At 33.4% G+C, this 24054-nt stretch overlaps 1 protein-coding gene, 1 long non-coding RNA gene, 1 other non-coding gene and 3 pseudogenes across 3 annotated transcripts; 2 read left to right on the forward strand and 4 right to left on the reverse strand.

Moving 5' to 3' along the window:
• Positions 1-31: 31 nt before the first annotated feature.
• LOC149513328 (uncharacterized) lies at positions 32-1921 on the forward strand. Its single transcript, XR_016330321.1, has 3 exons — positions 32-170; positions 483-567; positions 1599-1921. It is a non-coding gene; the product is annotated as an uncharacterized LOC149513328 (long non-coding RNA).
• A 2698-nt stretch (positions 1922-4619) lies between these two features.
• LOC149513329 (uncharacterized) lies at positions 4620-6016 on the reverse strand (annotated as a pseudogene).
• A 776-nt stretch (positions 6017-6792) lies between these two features.
• LOC149513330 (uncharacterized) lies at positions 6793-7781 on the reverse strand (annotated as a pseudogene).
• Positions 7782-9578: 1797 nt separating this feature from the next.
• LOC149513331 (U5 spliceosomal RNA) lies at positions 9579-9694 on the reverse strand. The gene has a single exon (XR_016330539.1). It is a non-coding gene; the product is annotated as a U5 spliceosomal RNA (small nuclear RNA).
• A 446-nt stretch (positions 9695-10140) lies between these two features.
• Positions 10141-23657, reverse strand: LOC149513332 (uncharacterized; annotated as a pseudogene).
• Positions 18758-20497, forward strand: LOC149513333 (putative F-box/LRR-repeat protein 23). Its single transcript, XM_089748342.1, has 2 exons — positions 18758-19481; positions 19776-20497. The coding sequence occupies exons 1-2, from the start codon at positions 19159-19161 to the stop codon at positions 20254-20256; spliced, it is 804 nt and encodes a 267-aa protein (XP_089604468.1). The 5' UTR covers positions 18758-19158; the 3' UTR covers positions 20257-20497.
• Positions 23658-24054: the final 397 nt, after the last annotated feature.

Here is a 24054-nt window from a genome sequence, read left to right on the forward strand (position 1 = left end):
TAAACTTAAACAATTTCCAGCATCTATCACCATCATCATCATCATCATCTGAAGCCAACGGCACCTTGGCGGAACATCACCCTCAAAACACCACAGCCTCTACTCACCTTCCGCCAATCCAAACCACCACCATTAACAACCTCAACAGAGAGGAATTTTTCGGTGAAAGGGTACGTTATTTTTCTTTCTCATACAAGGGTTTTTTTAATCATTTCTTTATTTTTTTTCAATTCTATTAAAAAAAAGCCTGTTGTTTTAGACAAATATGAAAGCCTAATAATTGTAAATAAAATAATAGAGGCATAGAGCATTTATTTAGATAACCAAGTAATTCTTGGTAATAATAGCTTGTTGCTTCACTTTCCCTTGAATTCATCTAAGATTTACTTAAGCTAAATTATGAACTTTTCTTGGATAACTTTAAATTTTAAACATCTTTTCTATATTAATACTAATCACCTGTACTTATTTTGCAAATTTAGATGGATGGTTTACTTGATAATGAGCTATCATTTGAACATAGCCAACCAAGTGATGCAACAAATGATATTGAGGAAAGGACTGAAGGTATGGAGTTGGAATCTTTTGATGATGCATACCACTTCTATAATTGTTATGCAAATGATTAGAGATTTGTTATTAGAATTAATATTAGAGCTATGTTACGATGTGGGAATCATTAGACCAAACAAATCATTTCATTCAATTTTTGTTGAGGTTGGTGGTTACCAGAATCTGACATTTGATAAAAGGATGCTTTGGATCATATTGAAAACTATAATCGATTGAATCTTCAGGGAAGAAATGCACAAATAAATTACTCGATATGGTATGGCCTTTTGGAGAAATGTATGTAATACTAAATTTACTAACATGATTTTAAATTGTACGAGTACTGCACCAAAGATATTTAGTTTTTGACCTTAGTTGTATGAATTTGTAGAGATATGCATGCCCTGAGTTCATATATATACATATATATTTTCAAGTTCGAGGTGAGTGCTGGATATAGGTTATGTGCCCAACATGGATTTGTTCAATTTTCCTTTTTTACAAATGTTAGAAAGATTGATCGATTACAATAAAAAATAAGAACTTGATGGTTTTTTAATTAAAGTTCAAAGATTTTTTTTACCATTTAGGTTTTTTTTTACTTTTATGTTTCTCTCAATCCAAAGACGGTACTGTTACTATAAGTTAGACTAGTTAATTGTAATACATAATTATAATACATATTATTTAATTGTATAACCCTGCAATATTACACATTATGGGATAGTAATTTTAGATTTAGTTCTTCTGGTTAATTATAAAATTAAACAACTTTCTATTTGTTACTTAAATAAATATAGAACAACAAAGAAATTGGGAGGATATGGAAACAGATTGTTTGATCAATGTGCTTGGAAGAGTGGGCGTGGAGTCACTGCTGTTGTATGTACCTTTTGTGTGCAAGTCATGGCATAGAGCCAGCCTTAATACTATGTGCTGGAAGACTCTTATTTTTCCTAAACTTAAAGATGATCGGTTTGATTTGGATTATACATTTCGAGAAAGATTGATGGATACATATCAAATTAAGAAATTCTCTGTTACAGCATTCATAAAATCCATAGTGGATTGAAGCCATGGAAATGCTACTACCCTTTTTCTCCCAGAAGGCTGTCCAGAAGAGGCATTGAAGTATGTTGCAGATAAGTAAGTTTTTTATGCTAGATTATGAGTCGATTTTGCAACAATTATTTTTTATTAATTCCTCGAACATCGTTAATCTTCCCTACGAAATTGAACATTCAGTCTATTATTTGGTATCTAATGCACCTAATTTGGATCGAAAATGCTGATGTGCATGGCCATCTAGTATTTTAGCCACGTTAGCATTTTCCGTTCAAGACGAATTCATTTGACATCAAATAACAGATTGAGGGCTTGATTTATACGAATAAAAAAGTAAGGATTTACCCAACAATTTTCTCATAATTTCCTTTCCAGGTGTCCTGGCTTAAAACAATTGGACCTTCCTTCCGACATACGCTTTGATCTGTCACTCGCTATTCAAGAGCTGATAGAGAAGTCCAAGAACTTGGAGTACTTGTTGCTTCGAAGTTTCTTCAATTTGAAGGAGGTCCTTGCCCAGGTCAGCCTCAACTGCCATAACCTTTTGGGGTTAGGCATCTTTAATGCCTTAATTAAGGAAGATGAGGCTATGGCAATTGTCACTTTACTCCCAAAGATTACACATCTGTTTCTTAGAGGTGCACATGTCACGAACTTAAGGAAGAGTTCTGAATCCCACATTGAACATAACAAGAGGATCACTGGGATATAAAAGAGTTCACACCACCTCTTCCTTGTGAGTTGTTTTTTTGTAGGATAAAATCATGAAGTCAGGAGATCAGAACGGATAATATCTCACAAAGATGTGAACAATGACGATTAGATTGATCTGAAACACCGGATGAGTGGATGTCCGAATCTCGAAACCGTACGGGTTCAGAGCTTAAGTCTCGATCCGTGACACACACATGTGCCAAGAGAATCTAGTGACAATATTGCAAGGCTGCAAGCAACTTGTCCATTTAGATGTCCGCATATTGCAAGGCTGCAAGCAACTTGTCCATTTAGATGTCCGCGACTGCATAGGCTTTGACGAGGATGATGATGAGATATTAAAGCTAGTTTCATTCATCACTAAATTCAAGTGCGAGGGTTCAAGACGTGATGACTATGACGACTACCCTTGGTCAGTTGATAATGACACCGACTACTCTGATTAGGCGTAGTTTGGTATTGTTTGGCTTGAAATATATATATGTAAATTACACATGCGTTTGAAAACTGTTGTAAGAAAATGTTGTGTAGAAGCATAGTGTGAGATTTTTAAGTATTTGGCATTATTGTAAAAATGATATCAACACTTTGCCTTCGGTGGCTACCATTGATACAGAGTCTTGTTCCAAGCTTAATTCTGGTATGATGGTTTCGTGGTCTAAATTTTCTCTCTTTTCTCTTCATAACATTTTCCTGGTGGAGTGTGGAGAAGAATATCTAGAGCTTAAACAGATAAATGGCTCCTTCGCGTTTAAGGACCCTATAGAAAGTGACAGATTCCTTTTTCTTTTTTTTTTTTGCCTTCATTTATAATATATATATATATATGTATATATAATTATTGATGGATTTATCAATTTTATGGATAAAAATGGTGTTCATGAAAAAATTTTGAAGATGTGGAAGAAATTTTTTTTTCAAATTTTCTTATTATTCAATATTCAGGTGTTCATGGGCACTTTACGTGTACATGTCCATCGTCCCCCATATAGAATGTTTTAAGTGAAAAAAAAAAAAGGAAAAAAATTAAAAGTTGGGTGAATGGCATTTTTTTGAGCTAAAGAGAAATTTCTGCTCTTCCATTTTTAATAAATGCGAGCCATTGAACTTTAATGAAAATGAAAATAAAGCAAGAAAAACGTCATAATGAATTCTTTTACCACCACATCATGTTTGCCATTTGCTTGATGCAACATGCAAAAGGAAAAGGATTTCCTAGTACATTCTTTTCCATGAATCTGAATTTCTATAGGTTCTTGAACAAATGACATTTAACTTTTAAAACAGAAAAGGATTACCTGGTATTCAAGTATAGTACCCTCAATAATTCACTCTTTTGGTACCTTTTGAAGTTGTAAGGGTCTTGAACAAAGGGTATTTCACTTTTCTTTCATGTTTCCAAGTACCACGAACGGCTTAACCAGACTGCTATTTTTCCTTCAGGCTGAAGAAATGAAAGTACTGTCATTTAGACCCAAGACTGAAGTCAAGAAGATTTCAGTTATATAGCTTAAAATGGTCAATCAATTTATTTTGACAGCGTGGTTTAAAAATTGATTTTATGAAATAATTAAGAGAATTCACTATTCGATATCAATTGAAAAGCAAAATCATCTGCAGACAATACAATTAGAAGAACACGGGCAAGATGTTCCATTTCTCAGTTGGATACTCCAAATTCCAGGTTTAAATTCTTTAAATGTACTTTTTTTTTAGATAAAAAAAAAGTTATAAGTACTAAAATTTAAATTCTAAAATTAGTAGATTGTAAGTACGATTTGAACTTCGCACGAATTTAAAAGATATCAACTTTTAAATGTAGCTCTTAAATCAATCGAACTAAGCCATTGGTTCAATTGTACAAATATTTCAATGCTACTTGAAAGTTTGTTAAAATTGGATTCAAAATGATTAAACCCAGAGTTTACTTATATAAATTAAGGTTTAAACCTCTTATACTTTGAAACAGGTGCGGGTTTTTCGGCTTCAAAGATTATGGAATCAGTCATTTGGGCTAAACCTATCTGAAACTTGTTTCATTAATGCTAAATTAAGAGAACAAGAAAGAACAAAACAGCTTATGTTTACTGTCAAGCTTCCATATTAATACTAACCCAAAAATGGTTCCAGGGATATAAGTTCAAAGGCCTACTCTATATATTTTCTTTTTTTTTTTTTTAAAGTATTGATTGTTGTAGTGAAGTGATGCTATAATAAAGAAATGAATCATGGCTTAATGAATGATAAAAGGATTTACTAGTAAATAGCTTCAGTCTCTAAAACCCAGATAAAGATCAATAAATAATCCTCCATTGATAAACAGAAGGCACATAGCAATTCTCATATGAACTGCTACTTAACAATGAGCATCCCCTACTATGCCATTTAGGAATCATAAAACTATCTGCAAATCAGAATCAAACAGAAGTTCCTAACGCTCAAAAGCAACTGTAAGACAGCTTTCAACATCTTCTTCTCAAGGAAAACATCAGTTAGCACCGTCTTGGACTGCATCGATGCCTTTAGCAATTTCACACCCCATTGCACACAGCAAGTTTAAAGCTGATGTTAGAAATGAAAGATTGCCATGATAAAAGAATCACTTTTCCTGCAAACATCTTTGAATTTAACAATGATTAAAATCTGCAAAGCCAAATAAATATATTTGAAGTTTTATTGTTTCATATGTAAGTAAAGCCATCCACGTGATTGATAAGTCCGAGCCGAGCCAACATTCTTACTCAAAAGTAGCCGAATACGCACCATTAGTGTGTCAGTGTTTTGTGGAAGCTAAACCAGGTCTAGTGGTACGGCTTTCGCAAAGTCATTTGCGTCCATATATACTAGTCGTAGGCTTCGAAAGCCGATGTGGGATTGGGTAAAAGTTGAAAACTCCTTCCCTTGTCCTGACAGACCGGTGTCTTCTATGTATTGATGAAAAGGGTTTTTGAAAAAGCCATAATCATCCTCATTTGCAGCAGATGAAGTTGAAACTTCTTTTGGGGATTGGGTTTACAAATGTTGCAGGGATGTTCATAACATTAGAGTGAGTAGGGCAAATAGATGTTGGATCATTTTCATAATAACATCGGCAGTTGGCATTAGAAGAACACCGGTAAATTCTGCCAGAAGTTGATGATTGAATGTTTGGCGACAAAAGAGTTACATTTGCTCCATAGCTTGAAACTTTAGGTTTCAACGAGATATCCTTGTTTGTTGCTGAAACTTTTGGTTTCAACAAGATAGCTTGAAACTTTAAGTATCAGTAAAATTTTCTATGCTGCCGTAAAGGTTTCTAAGGCAACCCACCATGCCCTGTTGGAGAGAACATGTAGAAGAGAAAATCAACAAAATCTTTGCCAGCTTCTGCAAACAAAACCTCTGCCCTTTGGTATCTACCAGATGCTTCAAGCTCACATTGTTGGTTGCCATGGAAAGTATTATTCTGGGTGAAACAACCAGATCATCCATGATCATGTAAGTAATAACCCCTGACATAACCTCCTCCATCAAAGGATGAATCCTGCTTTGTTGGTGAATTAACAACGGTCGCGATTTGGGTCATAACATGGTTACAGGCAGGGCAAATTAGTTTCGAATCATTTGTCACATAATTTGGACAGTTGGCTTTGTGACCGTAGCTACTACACCTATTAAGGTTGTTGGACGTTTGATGATTGCATGTTTGGAAACAAGACAGGTACATTAGAAGCATAGTTAGAAACCATAGGCTTCAAAAGGGGGGTGTCTTATCAAATTTTGCGGAGTTTCAAAACTATTGAAAGCAACCAAGGACTATTGGTAGTTAGAATGGCAAAGCAAATATATCGCACCTCTACTTTTCTTCATTTGGTCTCAGACAGATAGAGCTGCCATGAGTTGCAAGGGATATCTTTCCACTACTTAATAGAGCTGTGAAGGATTTAGAGCAGAGGAAGAACAAAAAAAACAGAAGAAACTAATCTGTCACTTGAAGTAAATTGGCTCTGCAGATCATGAGCTTCATTTCATTAATTTATAGGCTTAAAAAATACAAAAGTTTGTTTAACTACTACAAAAATTGTTTGCCTAACAGTATGGATCCCCATGCACAGATCCATCATATTACTTAAACTGATAAGATGGCAGAACCTGTTATAAAGTGCCAGTAGAAATACCATACCTAGTTGCTTCAACCACTTACACACTAACAAGCTGATATGAGTTAAAAGGGAACTATTCACATATATTTCTCGGACCATAGATTAAAGCTTAAAAATTAATGTTGAAAGGCTTCAAAGATGATTAACCAGTCATTAATTCGGGGCGTTGTATTTTTTAATTAGCTAAATGAACGCTCAAATTAATGAACACTAAAGATAATAAAATTGTTCATACATCAACATAAGAAAAAGTACAATACAAGTTTATATGAACTGGTACAACTTTGAACTTTGAGCATAAACCGACAAGCATCTACTCCTACACCAAGACTCTTATTGTCTGCAAATCTAAATCAACCAGCATTTCCTGAATCACAGATGCAAGTGACATGTAGTAAACAGAATCACTTGGACACCTTCCCAAGGAACACTTCAGTAAGCACCGTCCTGGATTCCATCGATGCCCTCAGCAATTTCACTCCCTATTGCACAAAGGAAGTTTAAGCCAATGTTATTAACAATTAAAGAATGTCACACTTAAAAATCTACTTTCCCTGTAAAAAATTAAGTGCAGACTTAAAATATAGGACAACAAAATTCTGTGTATTTTTTCGATAATTGTAATCTAAAGGTCAGATAAATGTAATTCATTTAATAGCAAGAGAAGAAGGATGCTTTACCTTATCCATTCTCATGTCAATGACTCTCTCTTCAAGAACCCCTACATCCTTCACATTGAGCTTGTTGAGCAAAGTGATACTAGAAATAGTTGACATAGGCCTCACAACCAGATCATCCCTGATCATATAAGTTAACAACTCCCTTCACGTAACCTCCCTCACCTGAGGACGAGGCCTTGTTTGTCGGATTAACAAAAGTTACGTTTTGGTTCATAACATTGTTTCAAGAAGGACAAGTAGATTTTAGATCGTTTGCCACATACATGCGACAGTTGGTATTGTGACCGTAGCTACACCTGTAAAGGCCGTTGGATGTTGATGATTGCATGTTGATGTTAGTCAATAAGGGAGGTACATGAGCAGCAAAGTTAGAAACTATGGGTTTCAAAAGGGTGTCTTTGTTTGCTGGTGACTGCATGTAGGTATCATCCAAATTTTCAATGCTGTCGTAAAGATTTCCAAGGCACCCCACCATTCCTCGTTTAGTAAGAAGCCTTATGACAGTGCTAACAGGCAATGACAGCATGTTGAAGAGAAAATCAACAAAGTCTTTGCCAGCTTCTGCAAACAGAACTCTTTGGGATTTTTGGTCTATCAGAAGCTTCAAGGTAACTCTGGTGGCAGCCATGACAGAAACACTATTGTAAAAAACTGGGTTTTTGAGAGTTTTTCAATACAGTTACTACCTTGACATAATGCAGAATCTATGGCTTCTATAGAGGTTCATTGGCAGTAATCAAGGGCCATAGAGAACTGGAATGGCCACAGTATATAAAGACAAAAATTTTTTTTTTTTTATTTTCAAGGAAACTTAGGACTTCCCAATAATAATCTATTTATAACTGGTTTTCAACACAATGAATCTGGCATGAGATCACAGCCCCCAATTAGTACACTTTGGAAATCTGTACCATCTGCCTATCATTCTTTTTGTCCTTCAATGTTCAAAAATCAAAACCTGGAACAGATAACTAAAACACACATTGCAGTTTGAAGTAATTTGCTTGATGAATGGTCAATTTGTACTAGAATTTTGACCCTGCTTTATTTATGTTGAACTCCAAATATCAACCATAAAAGCATATTATTTAATTTGCATAAGTTCTTCAGACTATCAATTTTCAATGGGAATTTTTTCAAAATTATACCAAATTCTTATTATAGTATTTACATTTCTTAAAAATGATTTCTTAGATAATGCATTAATGTTTCATGCCATACCACTTATTAGACATTAAAAACAATTAAATTTAATACTTATTATTTTTTTTAAATTCTCAAAATAATTTACCATAAAACATGTAAGAAACTGAGTTCTTTGTTTATTTGAGTAAAAAGTTAAATAATATAAAAAAAATATCCCGTAAATGAAAATTTTAAATATAATAAATGATATTAGAAGATTGACACATCTCATTAGAATGTATTTAAAAAATCGATAAAAAAATAAAAAAATTAAATGCACATAACAACATTTTAAACCCGAAACTAAATACTCTATTATTAATGTAGAAAAAAATAATTCTAAAAATATTAAATATCATAGTTTTTATCCAGAGTTCTTACAATTTGTGATCGAATCTTATATTTTTAACAAAGTTAAAAAATTAATACTTATTTCACTAAAGCATATTGAAAGAAATTAATAGATAAAGATGATAAATAAAATTACGCATAAAAATATTTTAATCTTATTTTTGTAAAATTTAAAAACACTCATTAGTGTACAAAATAATAATAAAAAAAACAAATGTAAACGTTAGGCCGAAAACAAAAAATAAAATAAAATAAAATAATTTAAACCTTATGTTTTATTGGCAGTGATGAAAGGTAAATAAATAAATAAATAAAAATGGCCCGACACGCTCCGGCGAAGGCTACGAGTGACTGCTTACAAAAAACAATGTGGGGTTGGGTAAAAACTCAAAATTCCTTCCCTAATCCTGACCGGTGACTTCAATATTCAACGATGTGGGATGGAAGTTGACGTGGGAAACTAACAGCCATTTTAAAAATTTAGGCTGCAAACATTGAAATTACAATGATAGTGAAAAGATTTTTTCAGCAGGAGATACTACTGGGTAAAATGTTGGAAGTCATGACTAAACATTATTGAATGAAGAAATGGGACTTTTCAGAGAATTTTTCTGTGGCAGTTATCAAGGAGTAAAGATCCATTGCAAATAAGACTACTTTATATTTCGTTCATAATTTGAGTCCAACCTTCTATTCTGCCCCTATTAAATTTTAAACTTACATGAACATTTGATAAAAATAAAGATAAAACAACTCATTTAATTTATCAAATTTTCCATTATATTTTAGAATCTTAATTTTAAAGAAAATCTTTCCCCTCCTTGTAACATTAAAATTTAAACCGTAGAATTAATTTTACAAACAAATTTATACTCAGAATTGATGGGCTAACTCAAACTTGAATCAGCCCTCCAGAAATTAGCGTATGCCGCTTTTAGCGGCGAGCACACGGTATTCTTTAGTAAAAGGCGAAAGAATAGTTCGCTCTGTGCCCACCGCACGGCTCCGTGAGTCTATCACGTTCATCTCCGCTTTATTTATTGAAGTCAATTGGGTTGCGCTTGCTGTTTACTTTGAAGTATGGGATTCTTCTCTTCTCTATCTTCTACTCTTAAAACCTGCAACTCTCCACTTTTGTGGTACTATTTTACAAAATACAGCATCTTAAACTCTACAGCATTGCTTCCATTCCCTCATTGAAGTATTTCTTCTTGAAACTATCATTTTCATGATGAAACTTTATATGATGAAAAGGGTTGTTGAAAGCCTTTTGGTTGGCTTGTGCAAGCTCTTTACATTACCAAGTTTAGCACTGCAATTGGAAAAGGTCGAGTTGTCCAATTCCAAACCACAATTATTTCAAAACAATATTAATATGATAATATAATAGATTATAACACTAACAAAAAAAAACTTGACCAATCAACATATTTAACAACCATGTCTCTACATCAAAATAGCAAGCACTTGTAATTTGTAAAGAGACCACCAATTAAAGCAGCAGCAGCAGAAGCATCAAGCATTTGGAACAACTGCAGCAATGCCTTTTGGGTAAGGAATACGTCAGTAAGCACAGACTTAGACTGCCGCAATGCCTTAAGTAATTCCACACCCTGAAACAAAATCTAAACCAAAGCAATGAAAGAAGGGTTAAAGATTTAGGCCACAAAATGGGATAACGATGCTCGCATCATTCATGGCTACATCAATCACTCTCTTTCAAAGCCCCAACCTCTTTATCATTCAACTTGTTAAGCATAGCAGTTATACTTGAAATAGTTGACAAGGGGGCTTACCACCAGATCATCCATGATCATATAAGTGACAACTCCTTTAATATAGCCACCCTCATTTGCAGCAAATGAAGCTGAAACCTTTTTTGGGGGGTTTTACAGATGTTGCAGCGCAGGTGATGGCCTCTTTAAAGGAACATTTGACATAACAGTTGACAATGACAGGTTGATGTTGAATCATTTGCAATATAGGTATAACATTTGACATGACTGAAGGATGTATTTTTGTTGTTTTTTTCGTTTTTTTTTTGGATAAACTGTTACTTGTATTACTGAACCGATAAAAGTTGCCAGTTTTTTATGATAGAATGTTTGGCAACAAGAGAGGTCCATTTACTCCATGGGTATCCTTGTTTGTTGTAGGCTCAATGTAAGTATCAAGCATATTTTCAATGCTCTGGCAAAGGTTTCCATGGCAACCCACCATGCCCTGTTTTGTAAGCAGCCTTTAACAATGCTAACCGGCAATGACAACAGAAAATCAACAAAATCTTTACCCTCTGGCCTTTTATATCAACCAGAAGCTTCAACCTCACACTTGTTGTGGAGGTGATGGATGCCATGGATAGTAACAGTCTGTATGAACTGTAGGAATTTCAGTGGATCCTCGTTCCAGTTACTGCCTTACTTATATAGAGGTTTTTCCAGCAGATATTAACTTAATAAGAGAATTGGAATGGACAAAATGAACATTCACTGAAGATACTTCTGACTTTCTAGTAGTCCATCTATAGTTTGTACTGCCATATAGCATTAATGGAGTTTCTTTTATTAGGATAATCTTCCACTACAAATCAACCCAATGACTAAAGATTAGTCGAATCTGTTACTGCAAAGGTAATAACTCAAAGGACCTAATCTTGTTCTCTTTTTTTTTTCCCACCAGGTCAAAAAAATTATAAAATTAGAGATGTAAATGAATCAGACATTAACGAACTTTATTAAGTTCATTTAATTAAAGAACCCTGAAATATTGCTCTAGATAACATTAACAAATATTATAAATGAAAATAAGAAGAAGAAAATGAGATCCAGTTTTGGAATCCAGCATTTGCCTTGGAAAGATCCTGTTAGAAACTGCCTTCAAAGAAAGTTTTGAATTGAACAGTTATGAGAATTAGAAAAATAAAAAGTACCAAGCCCGCAGAAGAGAAATTACAGTGTATCTATTTCGATTGGAACTAGATTTCAGCATTTGACTCTAATAACACTGAATATACAATAAAAGTCTGTCGAAACAAATGATTATCGGTTTCGATGGTATTGTGGTGCTATACAACCAGGTGAATTGCCATGCCATCTTTTCCAAAAAACCAGTTCTCTGCAAAGTGCAAACATCATAGATACATTGTGAAACAAGCTATACATTCACAAAGATGAGGGTAAAACAAGGAAGGGTAAATTTGCTGAGTAAAATTTTTAATATTTTGCAGCTCATTGTACAATGATTAAAGTATAAAAGTGTTACGAAAATGCGGTTCAGCCCATGTAATTGGTTTTAGACCAATCAAAAGCCATGGGTTTTGGTCTTTTTTTTTACACAGAGCTCTAGCTACTTAATAAAAAGAGGTGGGGTTGTTTTAAGGTAGTGTCCCAAACCAAGAAGAGAAAGAAGAAAAGCCAGGAAAAAAGAAAAAGGAAGAGTTGATTGAACGAAAGTCGATCTGTGATCCGATTGAGCTAAGACTTTATCAGCAGGTTTATAATTCAGAGTTCTACATTCTGAACGGTGAAGATCGAGTTTGAAACTCTATAGGAACAAATCCATGATGTATTTGTTAAGTCACCTATTTGGAGAAATTTTTCCAATTATCTCTCTAGTTGTTGATTAGCTCTAGTTTTAGCTAGAGAAGAACTTTGTATATTATTATTTGATAGTAGAGATTTTTCTGGTGATCTATAGTTTTTCCCTATACACTGGAGGGTTTTTCACGTAAATCTTGGTGTGTTTTATTTTTCATCATTGTTGATTATTGATTGTTGTCTATTACTGTGGGTTTATTGCAATATATTACTTATGCATTGTTGTATTTATTGCTTCAGGCCCAACAAGTGATATCAGAGCAAAGATTGTTTTGAAACATCAATACAGAAGCAACCCAAGACAAAAGTAAATTTTGTTAGAGATAATGGAGGGTGATACAAGTTTCATGACAAAATTAATGGCATCAAATTATTCAATTTGAAAGCCTATGATGAAAGATCATTTATACTGCAAAGATTTGTATGAGCCAGTATTGGATGATTCGGCTAAACCAGCAGATATGAAATATGAAAGCTGAAAGAAGTCAGGCAGAAAAAAGCTAGCTACAATCAAAAAATGGATTGATATCAGTGTGTTCCATCATGTAGTGTAGGAGACAAATGCCCACATTCTTTGAAAAAAATTGATAGCATTGTATGAGAGAAAAAGATAATGAATAAAGTTATGCTTGTTAAAAAGCTTACAACTCTACAACACAGGGATGGATGATCGATTACAAAACACTTGAGTAATTTTTAAGATATATTTAATCGGATAACTACTATAAAGCTTAAGATGAATGATGAAATGAAGGCATTATTTCTTTTAGGTTTATTGCCAAACAACTGGAATGCTCTAGTTGTAACTGTTCTCAATTCAGCTCTTGATTATAATGTAACATTAGAAATAGTAAAAGATAATATGCTTAATGAAGAAGCAAGGTAAAAAGATGTAGACTCTGAGAATCAAACTCTGATCATATAGAACAAGGGTAGAAACATCGTCAGATGTCAGAACTCAAAAGATCGTAGTAAGTGTAAACATAAATCTAGGTCCAGAGATAAAAAAAAGTATTTCCATTGTCGTAAGGCAAGTTATATAAAACGACATTGTAAAATCTTGAAGCAAGAGCAAAAAGATGAGAAAGACAAAAGTTCAGATGATGACAATGTTGCAATAATGAATTCAAATAGTGATTCAATTACTTTGATTTGTACATATGGTGATTGTAATCATGTTGGTGATCCTGGTACTAAGTGGATAGTTGACATAAGAGTGACATATCATTATGTTCCTAAAAGAGAGTTGTTTACAACTTACAAAGTAAGAGACTTTGGTTGCAGCAAGATTAGAAACAAGAGTGTGTCATAAATTGTTAGGATTTGGGATATTATTGTACAAACTATTACAAGCTGCATGTTGACTTTGAAGGATGTTAGACACATTTCAAATATTATAATGAACTTGCTTGCTATTAATATCTTTGTTAAGGAGGGATATGAGAGTCGACAAAAGAATGGGTAGTGAAAGCTTCTCAAATGATCTATGATAGTTGCAAGGAAAAAATTATGCTACACAATGTATAAGACATGAATGCAATTAAATAGTAACCAAATAAATGCTGTTGAGGATGATAATTTAGCAAACTTGTGGCACAAGAGGCTGGCATACATTAGTGAGAAGGGGTTACAAGTTTTGACAAGATAGTCTCTCATTCTCTTCACCAAAGGTATGTCTCTCGATTCATGTGATTATTATTTATTTGGTAAGCGTCATAGAGTTTTTTTCATAAGAATTCTCAGAGAAAAGAAAATATATTAGAATTAATTTATGTTGACATATGTGGTCTCATTGAGGTTGAGTCATTAGGTGGTAGTAGTATTTTGTTACTTTTATTTATGATGTTTCAGTAAAACTTGGATGTATATGTTGACAAACAAAAGTCAAGTATTACAGTATTTTTAAAAATTTCATACCATAGTGGAAAAGATGACATGATCGTCTTTAAAGTGTATTCGGACTGATAATGGTGGGGAATACATATCCAAAGACTTTGAAGAGTATTGTTCAAAGTATGGGATCAGGCATAAGATGATAAAACTTGAAACACCATAGCATAATGGTGTAGCTGAAAGGATGAACTGCACCATTGTCAAAAAAGTCAGATGTATGTTGAAGATGACAAAATTACCAAAGCCATTTTGAGGTGAAGCAGTCAACACAGCTTATTATTTGCTTAACAGATCACCATCAGTTTCTTTGGGCTTTGACATTCTAGAAAGAGTGTGGACAGGGAAAGATGCTTCATACTTTTATTTGAAAGTTTTCAAGTGTAAAGCATTCACGCATGTGCTGAAAGAACAAAAGTCAAAGCTTGACAGTAAAACCACACAGTGTATGTTTGTAGGATATGATGATGAAGAATTTGGCTATAGGGTATGGGATCTAGTGAAGAAAAAGACAGTTAGAAATAGAGATATAGTCTTTCATGAAAAAGAAACCATAGCAGATTTTAAGAAAAATAAGAAGACTACATAGGTTACTATTGAGTATAATATTTTAACACAGACAAAGGTTTCATAGGAAAGAGCCACAGATGGTGGAAATGAACAAGAAATAAAACTTGAGAATATGAATGAACCAGTCACAGTTAGTGATAAGTCAAATACAATCAGTTTTAAGTAGAGAGAACAATCATCTCTACCTGAGAGTGTTGAGCAAGGGAAACTACCTTCAGCATCAGGTGATATAAAATCTCAGCTTAGGAGATATACTAGAGAACATAGGCCATCTACCAGGTATCCAAGTTCAGATTTTATTTTAGTTACCAATAAGGGGGAGCCAAAGAGCTTCTAAAATGTGTAAACTCTTTCGAATAAAAAGAACTAGTTAAAAGTAATAAAAGAAGAGATTGAGTCATTGTGAAAAAATGGTATTTATGATCTTGTTAAACTTTTAAAAGGAAAGAGGCCATTGAAAAATAAATTGGTGTTCAAGTTGAAAAAAGATGGTGATAAGCTAATGAGGTACAAAGCTCGATTGGTGGTGAAAGATTTTTCTCAGAAACCAGGCATAGATTTTGATAAGATCTTCTCTCCAGTTATGAAGATGAGTTTCATTCAAGTAGTACTGAGATTAGCAGCTTGTTCGAATCTTGAGTTTGAGTAACTTGATGTTAAAACTGCATTCTTACATGGTGACTTGCAGAAAGACATTTATATGAATCAGCCTAAGGGTTTTGAAGTTAAAAAGAAAGAGCACTTAGTTTGTAAATTGAAAAAAAAGCTTGTATGGCTTGAAACAAGCTTTACGATAATGATACAAGAAGTTTGATTCTTTTATGGTGAGTCACAACTATAAAAAAATGATAGCGGATCCTTATTGTATGTTAAAAAAAATTTTGATGGTAACTTCATTATTCTTTTATTATATGTTGATGATATGTTGATTATGGGATAAGATGCTAGTATGATTTGTAAGTTGAAAGAACAATTGTCTAAGTCTTTTGACATGAAAGATTTAGGTCCAATAAAGCAGATTTTCGATATGGACATTATCTAGGATAAAAAAGTTAGAAAGTTATGGTTGTCACAGAAAAAAGTATGTTGAATGAGTGCTTAATAGATTCAACATGCAATATGCTAAATTAATTAGCAGTCCACTTACTAATCATTTTCATCTGAGTAAGAAATCTTGTTTAATATCTAAGGAAAATCAACTAGCTATGTCCAATATTCATTATTTTTTTGTAATCGACTCTTTAATGTATCTTATGGTATGTACACGGCTCGACATTGCTCATGTAGTTGATGTAGTGAACAGATTTCTTTCTAATAAAAAAAAATTCATTGAAAAGTAGTGAAATGAATTTTTAGATATTTGAGAGGCACTTAAAAAATGTGCTTGAGTTATGGAGTTTTACAACCAGTTGTAAAAGAGTTTACTAATGCTAATATGACAGGTGATCTTGATAGTAAAAAATTTACTTCATGGTATTTGTTCACTTTTGTAAGAGGAGCTATGTCTTAGCAGTCTAAGTTACATAAATGTGTTGCTTTGTCAACTACAAAGGCTAAGTATATTGCAGCAACTGAAGTAGGTAAAGAAATGCTTTGAATGAAACATTTTTTCTTAAATTGAGGTTGAATCAGAAAGAGTATGTGGTATTTTGTGATAGCCAGAATGCTTTAGATTTGAGTAAGAATGTCATGTATCATGCTAGAATGAGCACATTAATGTTAGATATCACTGGTTATGTTAAGTGATTGAGGAACAATAAATGCTGTTGAAAAAAATTCATACTGATGAAAATGTAATAAATATGTTGACTAAGATACTTTCCACAGAGAAGCTTGAACTCTATAGTAACTTGGCTGGAATGAGTTCTTTAGTCAAGGTAAGTTCTAAATGAAACTGCTATGGTGATGAATCTCTCCTTAATGGGGTTGAAAAGGGAAATTATTAGGAAAATGGGATCCAGTCCAATGTAATTGGTTTTGGACCAATCAAAGGCCATAGGTCTTAGTCTTTCTTTTTACACAGAGCCCTAGCTACTTAATAAAAAGAAGTGAGGTTGTTTTAAGGTGGTGTCGTAAACCAAGAAGAGAAAAAAAAAAAGCCAGAAAAAATAAAAAGAGAAAAAAAAAAGGAAAAGTTGGTTAAACGAAAGTCGATCCGTGGTCTGATTGAGCTGAAATTTTATCAGTAGGTTTATGATTCAGAGTTTTACATTCTGAACAGTAAATGTCGAGTTTGAAGCTCTCTAGAAATAAATCTATGGTGTATTTATTGAGTCACCTATTTGGAAAGATTTCTTCAATTGTCTCTCTAGTTGTTGATTATCTCTAATTTTAGCTAGAAAAGAACTTTGTATATCTATTATTTGATAGTGGAAATTTTTCTGATGATCCGTGGTTTTTTTCTTTATACTTGAAGGTTTTTCACGTAAATCTTGATGTGCTTTTGTTTTTCTTGTATTTTTTATTGTTATTTATTTATGTGAGTTTATTACGATATATTACTTATGTATTATTGTGTTTATTGTTTTAGGTCCAACAAAAAAAACATTCAATGAACAACCTGCAACAAAATCATCTTTTTAAAAAAAAAAAAAACCAAAGAGAAAGGTAAGAAAACTAGTTTTTGGCCATCCTACTTGGACATTACTATAGTTAAAAAACCCTAAATAGACCTTCAAATGCAGAAGGTATGCAAGTGTTTACCCAACAGACCTTCAAAAGGCACTGGACCATAAAGGGCAAGAAGCTGCATTAAGCTTCAGTATACAATGTGTAAAAGTCTCAACTTCACACCTCAAAACACTCAAAACAATTATAATTGAAATATTAAAAATATTTATTTTTAATACTATATAACATTAAAACATTTAATATTAATATTTTCTAAAATCATTACTTTAATATTCTTAAAAAGGCAAACCAAATTGAAAACACTTTAATGCAGTTGATCGAGCCATAGAAGAATCTGACCCTTCAACCATAGCCAGTATAAAAATGGTCTAGAATCGAATAAACTTACACAATTTCCAACATTTATCTATCTATCTATCTATCTATCTATCACCATCATCATCTGAAGCCGACAGCACCTTGGCCAAACTGCACCCTCAAACCACCACAGCCTCTACTCACCTTCCGCTAATCCAAACCACCACCATTAACAACCTCAATAGGGAGGAATTTTTCGGTGAAAGGGTACGTTATTTTTCTTTCTCATACAAGGTTTTTTTTTAATCATTTCTTTTTCTTTTTTTTTTTCAATTCTATTTAAAAAAAGGCTGTTGCTTTAGAAAAATATGAAAGCCTAATAATAGTAAATAAAATAATAGAGGCATAGAGCATTTATTTAGAAAAACCAAGTAATTCTTGGTAATAATAGCTTGTTGCTTCACTTTCCCTTGAATTCATCTAAGATTCACTTGAGCTAAATTATGAACTTTTCTTGGATAACTTTAAATTTTAAACATCTTTTATATATTAATACTAATCGCCTGTACTTATTTTGCAAATTTAGATGGATGGTTTACTTGATAATGAGCTATTATTTCAACATAGCCAACCAAGTGATGCAACAAATGATACTGAGGAAAGGGTTGAAGGTATGGAGTTGGAATCTTTTGATGATGCATACCATTTCTGTAATTGTTATGCAAATGATTAGAGATTTGTTATTAGAATTAATATTAGAGCTATGTTATGATGTGGGAATTATTAGACCAAACAAATCATTTCATTCAATTTTTGTTGAGGTTGGTGGTTACTAGAATCTGACATTTGATAAAAGGATGCTTTGGATCATATTGAAAAATATAATCGATTGAATCTTCAGGGAAGAAATGCACAAATAAATTACTCAATATGGTATGGCCTTTTGGAGATATGTATGTAATACTAAATTTACTGACATGATTTTGAATTGTATGAGTATTGCACCAAAGATATTTAGTTTTTGACCTTAGTTGTATGAATTTGTAGAGATATGCATGCCCTGAGTTCATATATATACATATATATTTTCGAGTTCAAGGTGAGTGCCGGATATAGGTTTTGTGCCCAATATGGATTTGTTCAATTTTCTTTTTTTTTTAAATGTTAGAGAGATTGATCAATTGCAATAAAAAAAATAAGAGCTTGATGACTATTTAATTATAGTTCAAGGATTTTTGTTACCATTTAGCCTTTTTTTTTACTTTTATGTTTCTCTCAATCCAAAGACAGTACTGTTACTATAAGTTAGACTAGTTAATTGTAATACATAATTATAATACATATTATTTAATTGTATAACCCTGCAATATTACACATTATGGGATAGTAATTTTAGATTTAGTCCTCTTCTGGTTAATTATAAAATTAAACAACTTTCTATTTGTTACTTAAATAGATATAGAACAATAAAGAAATTGGGAGGATATGGAAACAGATTGTTTGATCAATGTGCTTGGAAGAGTGGGCATGGAGTCACTGCTGTTGTATGTACCTTTTGTGTGCAAGTCATGGCATAGAGCCAGCCTTAATCCTATGTGCTGGAAGACTCTGATTTTTCCTAAAATTAAAGATGATCGGTTTGATTTGGATTATACATTTCGAGAAAGATTGATGGATACATATCAAATTAAGAAATTCTCTGTTACCGCATTCATAAAGTCCATAGTGGATCGAAGCCATGGAAATGCTACTACCCTTTTTCTCCCAGAAGGCTGTTCAGAAGAGGCATTGAAGTATGTTGCAGATAAGTAAGTTTTTTATGCTAGATTATGAGTCGATTTTGCAACAATTATTTTTTATTAATTCCTCGAACATTGTTAATCTTCCCTACGAAATTGAACATTCAGTCTATTATTTGGTATCTAATGCACCTAATTTGGATCGAAAATGCTGATGTGCATGGCCATCTAGTATTTTAGCCACGTTAGCATTTTCCATTCAAGATGAATTCATTTGACATCAAATAACAGATTCAGGGCTGGATTTATACGAATAAAAAAGCAAGGATTTACCCAACAATTTTCTCATAATTTCCTTTCCAGGTGTTCTGCCTTAAAACAACTGGGCCTACCTGCCGACATACGCTTTGAGCAGTCACTCGCTATTCAAGAGCTGATAGAGAAGTCCAAGAACTTGGAGTACTTGTTGCTTCGAAGTTTCTTCAATTTGAAGGAGGTCCTTGCCCAGGTCAGCCTCAACTGCCATAACCTTTTGGGGTTAGGTATCTTTAATGCCTTAATTAAGGAAGATGAGGCTATGGCAATTGTCACTTTACTCCCAAAGATTACACACCTGTTTCTTAGAGGTGCACATATGTACCAAGAGAATTTAGTGACAATATTGCAAGGCTGCAAGCAACTTGTCCATTTAGATGTCCGCGACTGCATAGGCTTTGACGAGGATGATGATGAGATATTAAAGTTAGCTTCATTCATCACTAAATTCAAGTGCGAGGGTTCAACACCTTATGACTATGACGACTACCCTTGGCCAGTTGATAATGACACAGACTACTCTGATTAGGCGTAGTTTGGTGCTGTTTGGCTTGAAATATATATATGTAAATACACATGCGTTTGAAAACTGTTGTAAGAAAATGTTTTGTAGAAGTATAGTGTGAGATTTTTAAGTATTTGACATTATTGTAAAAATGATATCAAGACTTTGCCTTCGGTGGCTACCATTGATACAGAGTCTTGTTCCAAGCTCAATTCTGGTATGCTGGTTTCGTGGTCTCAATTTTCTCTCTTTTCTCTTCATGACATTTTCCTGGTGGAGCGTGGGGAAGAATATCTAAAGCTTAAACAGATAAATGGTTCCTTCGCGTTTAAGGACCCTATAGAAAGTGATAGATGCTTTTTTTTTTTTTTTTTTTGCGATATATATGTGTATATATAATTATTGATGGATTTATCAATTTTATGGATAAAAATGGTGTTCATGAAAAATTTTGAGGATTGTGGAAGAAATTTTTTTTTCAAATTTTCTTATTATTCAATATTCAGGTGTTCATGGACACCTTACGTGTACATGTCCATCGTCCCCCGTATAGAATGTTTTAAGTGAAAAAAAAAAAAAAAAAAGGGAAAAAATTAAAAGTTGGGTGAATGGCATTTTTTTGAGCTAAAAAGAAATTTCTGCTCTTCCATTTTTAATAAATGCGAGCCATTGAACTTTAATGAAAATGAAAATGAAAATAAAGCAAGAAAAACGTCATAATGAATTCTTTTACCACCACATCATGTTTGCCATTTGCTTGATGCAACATGCAAAAGGAAAAGGATTTCCTAGTACATTCTTTTTCAAGAATCTGAATTTCTATAGGTTCTTGAATAAGTGACATTTAACTCTAAAAACAGAAAAGGATTACCTGGTATTCAAGTATAGTACCCTCAATAATTCACTCTTTTGGCACCTTTTGAAGTTGTAAGGGTCTTGAACAAAGGGTATTTCACTTTTGTTTCATGTTTCCAAGTACCACGAATGGCTTAACCAGACTGCTTTTTTTTCCTTCAAGCTGAAGAAATGAAAGTACTGTCATTTAGACCCAAGATTGAAGTTAAGAAGATTTCAGTTATATAGCTTAAAATGGTCAATAGATTTATTTTGACACCCTTGGTTTAAAATTTGATTTTATGAAATAATTAAGAGAATTCACTATTCGATATCAAATGAAAAGCAAAATCATCTGCAGACAATACAATTAGAAGAACACTGGCAAGATGTTCCATTTCCCAGTTGGATACTCCAAATTTCCAGGTTTAAATTCTTTAAATGTACTAATTTTTTTTTTAAGATAGGAAAAAAGTTTGTAAGTACTAAACTTTGAACTTGGTGGATTATAAGTATGATTTGAACTCTGCATCTGAAAGATATCAACTTTTAAATGTAGCTCTTAAATCAACGGAACTAATCCATTGGTTCAATTGTACAAATATTTCAATGTTACTTGAAAGTTTGTTAAAATTGGATTCAAAGTGATTAAACCCAGAGTTTACTTATAGAAGTATATATATAAATTAAGGTTTAAGCCTTTTATACTTTGAAACAGGTGCTGGTTTTTCGGCTTCAAAGATGATGGAATCAGTCATTTGGGCTAGACCTATCTGAAACTTGTTTCATTAATGCTAAATTAAGTGAACAAGGAAGAACAAAACAGCTTATGTTTACTGTCAAGCTTCCATATTAATACTAACCCAAAAATGGTTCCAGGGACATAAGTTCAAAGGCCTACTCTATATATTTTCTGTTTTTTTTTTAAAGTACTGATTGTTGTAGTGAAGTGATGCTATAATAAAAAATGAATCATGGCTTAATGAATGATAAAAGGATTTACTAGTAAATAGCTTCAGTCTCTAAAACCCAGATAAAGATCAATAAATAATCCTCCATTGATAAACAGAAGGCACATAGCAATTCTCATATGAACTGCTACTTAACAATGAGCATCCCCTGCTATGCCATTTAGGAATCATAAAACTCTCTGCAAATCAGAATCAAACAGAAGTTCCTAACGCTCGAAAGCAACTGTAAGACAGCTTTCAACATCTTCTTCTCAAGGAAAACATCAGTTGGCACCGTCTTGGACTGCATCGATGCCTTTAGCAATTTCACACCCCATTGCACACAGCAAGTTTAGAGCTGATGTTAGAAATGAAAGAATGTCATGCTAAAAGAATCACTTTTCCTGCAAACATCTTTGAATTTAACAATGATTAAAATCTATAAAGCCAAATAAATATATTTGAAGTTTTATTGTTTCCTACGTAAGTAAGGCCATCCACGTGATTGATAAGTCCGAGCCGAGCCAACATTCTTACTTAAAGTAGCCGAATACGCACCATTATTACTTAAAAGTAGCCGAATACGCACCATTAGTGTGTCAGTGTTTTGCGGAAGCTAAACCAGGTCTAGTGGTACGGCTTTTGCAAAGTCATTTGCGTCCATATAGCAGTTGTAGGCTTCGAAAGCCGATGTGGGATTGGGTAAAAGTTGAAAACTCCTTCCCTTGTCCTGACAGACCGGTGTCTTCCATATATGATGAAAAGGGTTTTTGAAAAAGCCATAATCATCCTCATTTGCAGCAGATGAAGTTGAAACCTTTTTTGGGGATTGGGTTTATAAATGTTGCAGGGATGTTCGTGACATTAGAGTGAGTAGGGCAAATAGATGTTGGATCATTTTCATAATAACATCGGCAGTTGGCATTATAAGTACTCAAACACCGGTAAATTCTGCCAGAAGTTGATGATTGAACGTTTGGCGACAAGAGAGTTACATTTGCTCCATAGCTTGAAACTTTAGGTTTCAACTAGATATCCCTGTTTGTTGTTGAAACTTTAGGTTTCAACGAGATAGCTTGAAACTTTAAGTATCAGTCAAATTTTCTATGCTGTCGTAAAGGTTTCCAATGCAACCCACCATGCCCTGTTGGAGAGAACATGTAGAAGAGAAAATCAACAAAATCTTTGCCAGCTTCTGCAAACAAAACCCTCTGCCCTTTGGTATCTACCAGATGCTTCAAGCTCACATTGTTGGTTGCCATGGAAAGTATTATTCTGCGTTAAACAACCAGATCATCCATGATCATGTAAGTAATAACCCCTGACATAACCTCCTCCATCACAGGATGAATCCTGCTTTGTTGGTGATTTAACAACGGTCGCGATTTGGGTCATAACATGGTTGGAGGCAGGGCAAATTGGTTAAGAATCATTTGTCACAAAATTTGGACAGTTGGCTTTGTGACCGTAGCTACACCTATTAAGGTTGTTGGACGTTTGATGATTGCATGTTTGGAAACAAGACTGCTACATTACAAGCATAGTTAGAACCATTGGCTTCAAAAGGGTGTCTTGTCAAATTTTGCGGAGTTTCAAACTTACTGAAAGCAACCAAGGACTATCGGTAGTTAGAATGGCAAAGCAAATATATCACACCTCTACTTTTCTTCATTTGGTCTCAGACAGATAGAGCTGCCATGAGTTGCAAGGGATATCTTTCCACTACTTGATAGAGCTGACGTGAGTTAAAAGGGAACTCTTCACATATATTTCTAGACCATAGATTAAAGCTTAAAAATTAATGTTGAAAGGCTTCAAAGATGGTTAGCCAGTCATTAATTCGGGGCGTTGTATTTTTTAATTAGCTAAATGAATGCTCAAATTAATGAACACTAAAGATAATAAAATTGTTCACACGTTAGCATAAGAAAAAGTACAATACAAGTCTATATGAAATGCTACAACTTTGAACTTTGAGCATAAACCGACAAGTATCTACTCCTACACTAAGTCTCTTATTGTCTGCAAATCTAAATCA

Source organism: Durio zibethinus, chromosome 19 (assembly GCF_047325235.1).
Source record: "Durio zibethinus cultivar Kanyao isolate XHJ-2024 chromosome 19, ASM4732523v1, whole genome shotgun sequence".
Taxonomy (NCBI): Eukaryota; Viridiplantae; Streptophyta; class Magnoliopsida; order Malvales; family Malvaceae; genus Durio; species Durio zibethinus.

Bases quoted from the DNA above. Each gene is read 5' to 3' on its own strand.
- LOC149513333 (XM_089748342.1), top strand. From the start codon at position 19,159: ATGGAAACAGATTGTTTGATCAATGTGCTTGGAAGAGTGGGCATGGAG. The intron at 19,482-19,775 runs GTAAGTTTTTTA...TTTCCTTTCCAG, and splicing joins TTGAAGTATGTTGCAGATAA to GTGTTCTGCCTTAAAACAAC.